This window comes from Monodon monoceros, unplaced genomic scaffold, assembly GCF_005190385.1.
Source record: "Monodon monoceros isolate NGI ecotype Baffin Bay Population unplaced genomic scaffold, NGI_Narwhal_1 Super_Scaffold_19, whole genome shotgun sequence".
Classification (NCBI taxonomy): Eukaryota; Metazoa; Chordata; class Mammalia; order Artiodactyla; family Monodontidae; genus Monodon; species Monodon monoceros.
The window spans coordinates 11,570,757-11,584,023 of NW_021703775.1; the positions used below are offsets into that span (position 1 = coordinate 11,570,757).

A 13,267-nucleotide genomic window follows, 5' to 3' on the forward strand; every position below is an offset into this window, starting at 1 on the left:
CAGCAGAAAGTCAGTCATATTTGTGAAGTCAGGAAAGGGTTTTAAGGTTAGATTGTACATTATTAACAAGTAAATATTTCAGTCATGTGATTTAATTTTGGATAAGAAAGGTAGGACTAGGGAGGGGTGTTTAGAATTAATATGGTAAATAACAGGGACAGGCCACTGTGGATTCTGGAGCGTCTGCATTTAACGCAGTTACTCAGAAAGGAGAATTGGCAGAGATTTGTAGACTATCCAGGGAGATATGGCAGTGCTAGAGTTACTGTTCTCTATTTTTGGTTTGATAATATGATGAATAATTACTATGTAAGCTTTGTGAACGTGTAAAGGACATCTGTAACTAGAACCACTTGTCCTTAAGGGCAAAGAGATGGCCACCCTAGGATGGCCTGGGCATGTGCACTGTTGCTCATGGGTACTCTAGGGGAGCGCTGGGGGCGGGAGGCAGAGAGACAGACGGTGTGCTCACGCGGCCGCAGCTGGGTTACTCCTTGAGCCCCAACATTTACATCAACCTCGGCTCTCCCCATTATTGCTCATTACTGCTTACTGAAGAGGCAGGGATGTTGGTATAAACTTTCCAATTATGTGCTATTCCTTACTCGTTCTTTTTTGTATATTAAAAAAAAAAATCGACATATAATTTGTACCCCATTCACCATTTTAAAGCATACAATTCAGTGGGTTTTAGTATATTCACAAGACTGTACAACCATCGCCACTAATTCCAGAACATTTTCATCACTGCAGAAAGAAATCCCACATTTGTTAGAAGTCACTCCCCATTTCCTCCTCCCCACGGATCTGGGCAACCAGTAATCTATTTTCTGTCTCTATAAATTTGCCTATTCTGGACATTACATATAAATGGAATCATATAATATGTGGCCTTTCGAATCTGGCCTCTTCCACTTAGCATGTTTTTGAGATTCACCCGTGTTGTGGCATGTATCAGCACTTCATTACTCTATTTTTTTTTTTTTTTTCATTACTCTATTTTTTAAATAATAAACTTTAGGGCTTCCCTGGTGGCACAGTGGTTGAGAGTCCGCCTGCCGATGCATGGGACACGGGTTCATGCCCCGGTCTGGGAAGATCCCACATGCTGTGGAGCGGCTGGGCCCGTGAGCCATGGCCGCTGAGCCTGCGCGTCCGGAGCCTGTGCTCCGCAACGGGAGAGTCCACAACAGTGAGAGGCCTGCGTACCGCAAAAAAAAAAAAAAAAACAAAAAAAACAAAAAACAAAAAAACAAAAAAAACCAAAAAACCCCAAACAAACCCACTTCATTTTCAGAGCAGTTTTAGTTCAAAGCAAAATTGAGTGGAAGTACAGAGACTTCCCATATATTCCTTGTCCCCACACAGGCACATCACTACTTTTTATGGCTGAATAAATATTCCATTTTATGGCTATATCACATTTTGGTTATCTATTCAATTGATGGACATCTGGGTCATTTCCACCTTCTGGCTATTATGAATAATGTTGCTATGAATATATTTGCTATAAGTTTCATGTGTTTGTGTATATCTGTTTTCAACTGTCTTGGGTATATATCTAGGAGTGGAATGGCTGGGTCATATGGTAGCTCTATGATTAACTTCTGAGGAACTGTCAAACTATTTTCCAAAGGTACTGCACCATTTTACATTCCCACCAGTAATGCATAAGGTTTCTAATTTCTCCATATCCTCCCCAACACATATTATCTGTCTTTTTGATTATAACCATCCTAGTGGGTGTGAAGTGGTATCTCACTGTGATTTTTATTTGCATTTCCCTAATGTTGAGCATCTTTTCATGTCCTTATTTCCCATTTGTATACTTTCTTTGGACAAATTTCTATTCAGATCCTTTGTCCATTTAGAAATTGGGCTGTCTTTTTATTGTTGAGTTGTAAGAGTGCTTTATTTATCCTGGGTCCTAGATCTTTATCATATATAAGATTTGCAAATATTTTCTCTCTTGTACAGTTTTTATATCTGTATTTTAGATCAGCCTGGCCTTGCTAACTTACTGTAAGTGGTAGAACTGGTCATGCAGTTAGTTTCAAGTACTTCATTAAGAGAAAAACTAGGCTTAGAAGAGTCATTAGGCTAGCAGAATAGCCTGCAATCAATAGGCAAATACACACCATTCGAGCTGGAAGGGATTTTGGAGATCATTAAATTGAGCCCCTTCATCTGAGAGGGAACGTGAGCTGCCCAAGGTCAGGCAGGGTGTTAAGAGGCAGGGTTGGGGATAGAACTTCAGTCTCTGACTCCTGGCCTCAGACAACTCACGTCAGATAGATCTGATTAAAAAAAAAAAAAAAAAGACAGAATGTACAAGAAGGAACAAGTGACACAAACTGAATTTGGTCACTTCATTCTGTACATATGAAGCCAGAGAAGGGAGAAAATTCACAAAGGATATGACTAGGGTTTAAATCAGGAGAGATTTACTGCATCTGTACTAGGCACTGTGCTAGACTGCAAGGGGATACAAAGATGACAGAAGATGACACATGCCCCTGAGGAGTGCTAACAGAAAATTATGATACGAAGACATGAGGGCTGTAATAGGGCTGGGAGGGATTGTAGAGCTCATCCGATTGGTGGTTTTCAAGCATTTTTGTTCATATACTCCCAAAATAATTTTGACAAACTCTGTGCCTTCCTATACTTTTAAAAGTTAATAGCTAACATTTTTCATCGTTAGTTTAAACAGCTGCAAATGTGTAATTTCAGGCACACTGTCAATACCGACATTTCAAGATGAAATGAAATTTGATACCCACTACAATCCATTTAAAAACTATAGAAGCATACTCTTCTTTAACAACTGAAAATATAATACCTTTCTTGTTTCTCCTGGTCTGTTCTCATTCCAGTTCACCACAAAATTTTTATACTAGATATTTGTGCTTGGAAGTTTATAATCCATTACCCTATCATGCTTCTCAACAAATATAAGTTTACCTTAATCTGTATTTACCATAACTATAAATAATTCAGCAAAAGAAGATAAATGTTACCAATTTTGATCAATAATTATTAAATATAAAGAGTAAAATACTTTTTCATAAAGAAATGGAAATATCTCTTAGTGAGATGGCTGGAGCTTCTTCCCCCCACAATTAGTTCATGTATTCACTGGAAGACATTATATTATTTATTGCTAGAATGAGACAGAGGTCTTCAGTTTTATTCCTTTGGCTTTTTAAATAAAAACACAGAAAATTTGTTCACATTATCAAGTAGATGGGAATAGAAGATGTTTTGTTCTTCTTGCAATTACAGTCAATTCTTTGAACTCATCCAGAGGCATATGCTAGAAGTCATGCAGTGATCTCTCAGCAAAAAATTATTTTTAATGTTCTTCCACATGACAATGTTGAATGCAAAGAACTGGAAGCTGCTTGAACTGCAAAAGGCTTTCTGAACATCACCACCATTATTTCAAATTGTCCCTTGATTTTGTACTTTGGAGGTACATATTTCCATCCCTGGGCAAAACAAGCAGAGAAAGAACTGAAAAGTGGAAGAAGGATGACAAGGAGTGTCACGGGAGGTGAGAAAGGAGAAATGAAGCACATTCGACGACAAATCAATTTTGGGCAAAAGCACATACGGAAGCTGAAGATGTGGAAATTGGTTCTGTTAAAATGTGTACCTGCTGGAGATGCTTTATGCACCTCCAGAGGAACATATATCCCAATATGCAGACACTTCTAAATGTACTTCAATCTGCATTAGCTCAATCCTTTCAAACAACTCTATGAGAAACCTCCTATTATTCCCATCTCACAGATGAAGTTAAATAACTTGCCCAAGGTCCCTGAGCTAGAAAACAAAGGAGTCAGGATTTGGACCAAGGCAGTTTCTTAACTATTATACATTACTGTTTCTCAATAAATCCAAGAGGATGGCTCCAAGGAATCTTTTCAAATATGTTAAAACTCCTGATAGGAACAGAAAATGAAAAACTTCTTTTGTGTGTTCCTTTGTGTGCCAGAATGAAACCTGAAACAGTTATGGTGAGGCTGTTAATTTCAAAAAGTGAGGCATGGTAACAGTACACTAAGAGTATGCCAGAAAAGCTTTGTTCAGGTCCTTACTGGCTGTATAAATGTGGCCAATCTCCTTGAGCCTCAGTCCTCTCATTTGTAAAATGGGAATAATAATATCTATAATCTAGGGAAGGTGCTATAAAGTCCTGGCTTTTGCAAGATAGTTTTGATTTATGCCTGTTGGCCCAACATATTAATAGCACTTCCTTTTACTCTCAAAGGTCTCTGGACATTAAATCATATGACCACCCTGCTTATAGCGTTGTTTTGAATATTAACTGAGATATTGTATGTAAGGTGTCTCATCCAGTATCTGGATAATAATAAGTACTCAAATGTTAACTCTTACGGTTATATACAAAAAATGTTTTATAAATTGTGAAGCCTTATACAATTGTAATGATGAGCTATTTGCCTAGTACGCTGAGTTTCTCCCAAGTTCCATAACTGCCTTCCCCACTTCATTTTTATCTTCACTACTGTGATATCTACCGTAAAGGGTAGGTATCACCTCATTTAAGAGAAGATTTACTGAAATCAGTATTGTCAGCTTCGAGCGAACCTTCTGGGAGCTCTTAATGAGGGCCCCTTCCAACAGAGTTTTTAAGCCTTGCATGCTATACCAGTTCAATCTTCCTAAAGCAGAAGTCTAACCCAGGGGCTTCCCTGGTGGTGCAGTGGTGAAGAATTCACCTGCCAATGCAGGGGACACGGCTTCATTCCCTGGTCCGGGAAGATCCCACATGCCGCAGAGCAACTAAGTCCGTGCGCCACAACTACTGAGCCTGCGCTCTAGAGCCCATGAGCTACAACTACTGAGCCCACATGACACAACTACTGAAGCCTGCGCGCCTAGAGCCCTGCTCTGCAACAAGAGAAGCTACCTCAATGAGCAGTCTACGCACTACAATGAAGAGTAACCCCCATTCTCCGCAACTAGAGAAAGCCCGCGCAGCAATGAAGGCCCAACACAGTCAAAGATAAATAAATAAAAAATAAATATAACAAAAAAAGTCTAGCCCAGTAATTCTCAACTGTTCACATCATCGTGCACCACTTCCGCTTTCTATGCATTTTCTATCCTCCACAGTGTCTAATGATGCCACGTGCACACATAACATGTATAATCTGTATATGATATACACACGTCTATGCATATAGGCGTATATGCATATGTGTGTGTCTGTGTACATTTAATGAACAAATCATTAAAACTTACGAAAATTGGCACCAGTGTCACGCTTTGGGCAACATTATTTCAATTACACTTGAACTTAGATAAAACTATGGTTTTAAAAATTAAAGTTGGGATTTTTATTGATTATTTTATTGCAGATGAACAATTTGTGCCATTTTCAGGAGGATAATTTCTCCCATTTTAAAACCTTAAGTATGTTAGGATCTTTTTATCATTCCATCCACAGTCTAGCTGAACCGAACTGATTGGGAAGCACAGGTTTGTTAAGTACCTTGGAAGATCCAACACAGATGTTCTCTTTTAATGACTACTGAGCTATTTAACTTCATGGCAGCATACCAAAGTAGTTAAGACCATGGGCTCTCAGCCTATCAACCTATTAAGAGATTAATAACTATGTGACCTTGGGAACTTAACCCTTCTGTGACTCAGTTCCCTCATCTGTAAAATGGGCTACTAATAGTCCTACCTCATAAGGTTGTAAGGACTCAAGGAGTTAATGCAAGTCAGCAAAGTTCCAGACACATAGTAAGTATTCAATAAACGTTAAGAGGACAAAAGTGCACTTAAAGATTTTTTTTGGTTAATAAACTGAACTATAGTATGTTGTACTTTTCAAAAAAATGATACTATTGCTTACTAAACCAAACTGTTCTTATATTTATGTAAATACCTTTGAAAAACATGTTCTTTAGGTTGTTAACATGTTTGTTATTTTTATTGCTAATCATCCAAAACGGATATTTTTTAAAAGACTAATTTCTACTTACAGATTTAGAAGGTGGTGGATTCGGGCAATTATTCTTGGCTTTTAGATAAGGCCTATAAAAGATGAAATAAGATTAATTCTTGGTGCAGAAGCATCAGCAAGGCTTGGGAAGTACAGCGATTAACAGTACAGTGATTAAAAATTTTTACGGTTAGAATTTTAAAGCATTAGAATTTCCATATACGGTAAAAAAAAATTCAAAAATTATGATTGATAGAAAGTCTCCTTATCATCCCTTCCTCAGTCCTATTATTCTACTCCTCAGCGACCACAAGCACTGTTGCCCGTTTTTTTCTGTGATCCTTTCATAGATGTCCTATGCATAAACATAACATTCTAACAGTATTAATAAAATATGTGTTTTCTTCATATCTGCATAGTCTTACTCATTGGAACATCATTCCGGGAACACTGCAATGTGCCAGGCACTAGAGATTCAATGCCAAATAAGATAATAAAATGCTTCTTTAAAAAGCTTGCTTGTTTTCAATGACTGTGAATCTGTTTCTGTTTTGTAAATAAATTCATTTATATTAAATCAACTATAAGTAAGAAAAAACTTGCTTGTTTTTCAAGTATCTTCACATAGTGAATTTTCAGGTGGGGAAAGTGATATAAATAAAAAATACTGAGGCACATATGAAATCTAGCTAGTGAGAGATAAAATGCAACAAAAAGAGAAAAACAGAGAATTTAGACTCAGTCTTCACAGATCATAAACTGACAAGATTAACAGGGACTTTGATCATGACTTGATGCTTGTTTCTCCCATCTTGGATGTACGTAAGTCCTGGGAAGGCAGGGAGCGCATACCTTCAGAAGCAAGAGTGACTGATACATTATAGGTATTAAATAAATATATGTTGACTACATGAATTAGGTTTATTTAATCAATGAAATAGAGTCGAGTAAAAACCCAAAGTAAAAAGAAACTAAAACAAAGGGTGAAAGCTAACTTTGTAAAAATTGGTTTTCAAATAAAAATTTAGCAACATGTTGGGTAGAAAAACATATCAATGCTAAGGCAAGTGAGATAACACCATTTAGATGACAAGATGTTGACAAAAGGTCAAAGTGAAGCAGTCATATTCTGTTTACCTCAAGAGTAAGTGCTAAGAGGAAGACCAAAGAGCACTGTCAGGCTGGAGGATGTGGATGTGCAGCTTATGGAGGATGGATTGAACCGGCTCTCCTGCTTTAGAGAGAAGCACCAGAACCAGGGTCACTCAACTCCTCGGCCAAACATTGCCTTCACAAGAATCACTCTCCCAGGAAACGCAGTAGGGACAGGAAAAGCTTGCAGCACTGCAGGTGATATTGTAGACCCTCCTCTCCCGCCTTTGGAGACTGTCACAGTAGTAATGTTTAAATCTTTGCCAACATTTTTGTCATGGCTTGCCTGGAAATGCCCTTTTGGAATAATCATAGGATCCCAAGGCAAGTCTGAGTAGACTGCAAACAAAAGGGCTATGTTTTGAAAAGGCTTTAAGTTGCTATTAGCAACCAGGGCAAACTTGCATAACCGTGGGAGACAAACTCACTTGGTGTTTTGGCACTTCAGTTTTCCCTTGGCTGCTAGGTACTCCTGGAGCTTTCTCTGCCGCTCTTCTGCAAAACAGGCGAGCAAACAAACGTGTGAGATTCTAACCAGTTCATTTCTATTCTAAAAGATGACACCTTTCTGTAATGATTCTGGCTTTGGACCATAAAGCTATAAAGTCCCTAGCCCTACAAATGTGCCTCCAGGTTAACGTTAACATCAACAATATCATTTATATGCCACGTACAAAGCTCGTCACACACACTTCCTTTCATCGCCACTGCAATCCTATGAAGTATTTTACAGTCTGAAATTTAAAGAGGATAAATGATACGCCCAGATAACATGTGGCTAAGCCAGGATTTGAAACCAGGTTTATCCAAACCCAAAGCCCTTGCTCACAGCCACTGTTCTCAGCTCCAACACATCAAACTTTGCTTGAAGAGATTCTGTTACTGGCCCACCTAAGCTGGCAACCCCGGGCCTTGTTTTATTAATCCCTTCTAACAGGAATGATGACTTTTGACCCCAAACCTTTACACGGTTTCCTTTGGTACTAAGGACAAAATAGGCCAGGTTAGGGGGTTCATGGCAAACATCTATCCATATGGTGACTTTCTAAGCAAGGTATCTGTGAGGGAATGAAAAGTCAGTATTTCCATCTTCAAGAAGTTTCAATCTAGTAGTGGAGATAAAATAAACACAATAATAATTACAATATAAGGCAAAATCTAAGTGCCATAAAACAGGGTCAAAGAAAGAACTATGGGAGTCCAGAGGCAGAGACTGAGTGAGGGGACTGGGTGGTTGGAAAAGGCTAAAATTCAGTAATGGTTTAAAAAAAAATAGGGGTGCAAAACAACTCAACCTCATTTAAACTGAGTTGCCCTGTGTCTTTTGGGGTTTTATTGTTTTTCGTTTTTGGAGTATAATTGCCTTACAATGTTGTGTTAGCTTCTGCCGCAGAGCCAAGTGAATCAGTCATTCGCATACACACATCCCCTCCCTCTTGGGCCGCCCCCCCCCCGCCCCATCCCACCCAACTAGGCCGTCACAGAGTAGGAGCTATCTATTTTCCACGTGGTAGTGTATTTATGCCCTGTATTTTGATATCTGGCTCTGATGCATCCCTAGGAGACAGCTGTGTCAAGAGGACTGTTGGAGACTGAGAGACGGGGCTGGAATCCCAGCTCTGTGACTTCTAGCAAGTTACCAAGCCTTGCTGCTGCTGAGCCTTTAAAATGGGGCAGAAACGCCCATCTTGAAAGGCTGTTGTGTAAAGTGCCTAGAACAGTCAACATGCATTATTACCGGAACCAACAAAACACTCACGCATTTTGGAGCAGGTGGCAGGTACCTGATTAGGAGTATGCGGAAAGTCAGCAAAGGGCTCCAGGCACATCTAAGAGGTCGGGGAGCCCTTCAGCCTCCGCGCACTTTTAACCCATCAGCTTCCACCAGGGCGCGCGGGCTTGCGAGGAGATGAGCTCCGCGTCGGGGTGAGACCCTCCTTGACAGCTGTCACAACTCGGGCGGCCGGCGCTGCCCCGAGGGCCACACCCGGGCTCCGCCTGGAGCCAAATATGGGCCGCAGGAGCGCCTAGCTTCCTACTGACTGTGCCACCCCGGGCAAGGGGCCTCAGGTTCTTTACCCAAACGAGGTGACAATGACAGCTTTCTGCAGAGCTGCTGCGGGAGTCACTGGGAAGATGCCTGGGAGGCACATGGCCCCGCGCACACCCTCCCCGACCCCCGGCCCCGACTTCTCACCGGGGCCTAGGGCCTGGGCTAGGGTCAGCGCCCCCTGGACCGGAAACGCCGACGGGGAGGCAGAGGCAGGCAGGCGAGCGGACCGGCCACTTCCGCCTAAAGGACTCACTCGGGGGCCTTCCTTCGTCCCCGCCCGTAAGACACAGCGGCTGGAAGTCATACTCACCCGCGGCGGCGGAGGGCCCCGGCAGCACCATGACTCCCCAGCTACAGTTCTTCTTCAAAAGGCCGCGCCTGCAGTCAAGGCAGGCGCGTCGGGCGTGCGCCCACTCTCATTGGCTCCCGTTGGTTTGAAACCCGCCAGTCGGAAGCAGGGGAGGGCGGGACAAAAGGAAATAGACGCGTTGTGGTTGGCTCTGCCAGTCAAATCACCCAGGGGGCCCTTTGATTGGAAGAACGTACAGTTGAACGGGCAGTTGGCACTAAGGGCGGCTGGTTGGGTGGGAGAAGCCCCCCTTTTAAGGATGCGGTTTCTGTGCCGTTGTGCTGTCACTTACGCTGAAGGCGGCGGGGATGGGCGATGGGGGAGCCCCCGGGCCCCATAGACAACGCCCCCCCAGCCCCCTTAGATGCTAAGGTTCACATAAAAATAAGATAAAACCAAAATGATGAATTTGGCGACTCCACATGAGTGTACATCTCCACTTGTTATGGGTCTCTGAAGCTAAAGGATCTTAGTTTTTAGTACTGCAGCGTGTCTCCTTTTATGTTTTTCAGTGTGCTAAGATATACAAAACAAAGTTTACCATTTAAGCCATTTTTAAGTGTACAGTTCAGTGTCATTATGTACATTTACAATGCTGTACAATCATCACCACTGTAAAAAATCAAACAGGTACCTCAAATAGAGTAGGGAGATCAGAAGGGGGAGTTCTCATATTCTGCGACCACAGGGAGCCCAGTCATAAGAAGAAAGACTCCTGCTTCCTGGCAAGGACTCGCCAATGAAAAGCCAGGGACCCTTTGTTTGTTACAGCTTTCCCAACTTCCGTTTCCCCCTCTGTAAAAGCATTTTCCTTCTTCCCTCGACTTCAGTGTGGCTCGTCATGGTTGCAGATCCCAAATTGCAATTCTCTGCTGACCCTGAATAAACCCATCTCTGCTGGGAAACTATCTGGCAGTCTATTTCAGGTCAACACCATCGTCTGTCTCCTGAGCTTTCGCATCCTCCTAAACAGAAACTCTGTACCCATTAAACACTAACTCCCTGTTGCCTTCTCCCCCCAGGCCCTGGCAACCACCATTCTACTTTCTGTCTATGATTTTGACTACTCTGGGAACCTCATTTAAGAGGAATCATACAGTATTTGCCTTTTTGTGGCTGACTTACTTCACTTAGCATTAAGTCCTCAAGGTTCATCCATGTTGTAGCATATGACAGAATTTCCTTCCTTTCTAAGGCCGAATAATATTCCATTGTATGTATATACTACATTTTGTTCATGCATTCATCTGTCACGGACATTTGGGTTACTTCTACCTTTTGGCTATGGTGAATAATGTTGCTTTGAACATGAGTGTACAATTATCTGTTTGAGCCTCTGCTTTCAATTCTTTGGGTATATAACTTGAAATGGTATTACTGGATTATACAGTAACTCTATTTTTAATTTTTTGAGGAACCGCCATACTGTTTTCGGGATGGCTCCTTTTTGATGTATATTTTTGATTAGACCTTATCAGCTGGGTGTATGCCTAACCAAGGAAGGGACAATGGGGGCAGGTCCAGACCTCCTGAGTCCCTAGACACACATCATTCCTTTTATTTCTGTCCTAAAACTTTTCTTTCAAAAATTTCCCCAGTTTGGCTAGTCCACAGTTTCATGAAGAGGTTTGGGAAATGCTTTTGGCACTCTATGTGTTAGGGTTCCACTTCCCTAGGTGCCAGAGAGGTGGTGGATAGAGAGGTGGAGCTGTGTGTGGGCCCATTTTTGCCAGGTTTGCTTCACCATTTGGGTGCTCAGCTGGGCATGAAGCCATTGGGGCAGCTCTCCTCTTTGTTTCCAAACAGGGTGTTCAGGAGGGAGCCATGCTGGGGTTTCTGGATTTATATATTTTGACACACTAGTAGTATACAAATATGTTTAAAATAGGACAACTTATCATTATTTAAGTGAAAAACTTGGACTCTTTGTCTAGTGCCATGAATCCTTGCCTAATGGTTAAATCTAGCAGCTGGGCAGAACATTTTTGGTTAATGAGTAAGAAAGCGGCTCATGTACAGTTTCAGAAAAGTGAAAGGAGTTCTCTTGGTCTTTATAGAATCTTAGTGATCAAATGGGTTGCAGATTGAGAAGTCATCTTGTCCACCACCCAGTGCTAGAGTATTCTACAGATCCCATGTGTGCATTGCATCTTTGCAGGAATACTGCTTGGGTCAGGGAGCTGCTTCACCTGTCCTGTTTTTAGACAACTGCTGATTATTATGAAAATTAAAGAAAAAAAAAGAGCTCAAATAAGCCTCTTGCTCATTGGTCCTTGTTCTCTGGAGCAACGTGGGCTGACTCTGCACCCTTTTCTAAATTCTTTGGATATTTGAAGAACTATTTTGTAGGGCACAAAATATGGAAAAAAAGCTAAATAGGTTTAACAATTCTCAACTCATCTAGCAAAGTATCCATCTTGTGGCTTGAATGGCTTCCCATTGCTCTGAGGCTAAAGTCTTACAACTCCTGCAGGGCCTAGCCTTTGCCTACTTTTACAGCTTCAGCTCATACCACTCTCCCCTTGGTCACTGTAGTTCAGGCACTCTTGCAAAAATGTTTGTAACCTATTTTTTATACTCTATGATATACTATGTACAAAATGAAAACATGCTCACCAAATTACAGATGTCACAAAACTAAGAGGAAGAGTCAGTGTATAAAAAAAAAAAATCAGAATCTGGAACAATCTAGAAAGATCTGGGGCCAAATAAGATTAAAACTGAACAGGGATATATTTAAAGTTTTGAATTTAGGATGAGAACCTGTAGGTCTTTGTTGCCTACAAACCCTATATGAATCAACAATGTCACTTGCTTTCAAAAAGCTAATGTCACTTTCTAAAAACAGCATGGTGTCTAAAATTGGAAGGACAAGGTCCCACTCTAAGCTGTGCTGGGCTGGCCATATCCTGAATAGTATACCAATTTCTGGGTAACAAGTTTTATGAGAGATATTGACAAGCCAACATTGGCCAAGACTCAAGAGGACAATTTTGACAAATGTATATGGTCATGAAACCACCACACAATCAAGGAATAGGTATAGATACACAAGCATATTTTACATCCAACACGGTACTTACTGTTATCCCAACTATTTCCATCATCCCCCAAAAGTTCAAGTGTAGGTATATGTAAGCATCAGGGGGATGATTTAATTGGGGGGAGGGTTAGGGAAATATCCTTTCCCTTTTCCTTCCATAACTTGGACTTACGGGTGATGTGGCTCTACACTCATCAATTTGGAGACTGATGTATAAGACCATATTAAAGAAATAGACTCCAACAAGTTCAGTGCTAGGATTGTTGAAGCTCATCATGGTGACCTTCTCACTGTTTATGCAGCTGGGGAGTAGGGAGTAAGGGATATGCATAGCTGACCCTGTTAGAATAATACTTGAGGCCATTTCTAGAATGATTCAATATTTCACTGTTAAAGACTGAGCAGCTATTATGCTTTTTAAGATTTCTTGAATTGGTATTGCTTGCTCAGTGTTTTATATTTCTCTATTTCTTAAAATATTGATACCTAGTCTTACTCTAGCCAGACTTGGGGTACAGAAAACCTAGGAAAGTAATGGCAACTGGAAAGAACAGTGTGAAACAAACAAGAGAACAGGTTTTTTCCTTTTCTCTCTGTTTTTCTGCAGTGCTCTGTATCTGTGTCTGTATTCTGTGGTGCTCAATTAGGCTGAGTTTGCCTGTAAGTAATAGCAAACCAAATGTAAAT

General features: G+C 41.1%; 1 protein-coding gene across 1 annotated transcript in view; it reads right to left on the bottom strand.

Moving 5' to 3' along the window:
* CKAP2L (cytoskeleton associated protein 2 like) overlaps window positions 1–9,529 on the bottom strand; it is a 30,929-nt gene extending 21,400 nt beyond the window's left edge. Inside the window, exons 1-3 of the mRNA XM_029232838.1 lie at window positions 9,499–9,529; window positions 7,564–7,630; window positions 6,024–6,075 (exon numbers count right to left, since the gene is read on the bottom strand). Coding sequence (XP_029088671.1) covers window positions 6,024–6,075; window positions 7,564–7,630; window positions 9,499–9,529 — 150 coding nt within the window. The remainder of the gene's footprint in view (window positions 1–6,023; window positions 6,076–7,563; window positions 7,631–9,498) is intronic.
* Between the last annotated feature and the right edge of the window lie 3,738 nt (window positions 9,530–13,267).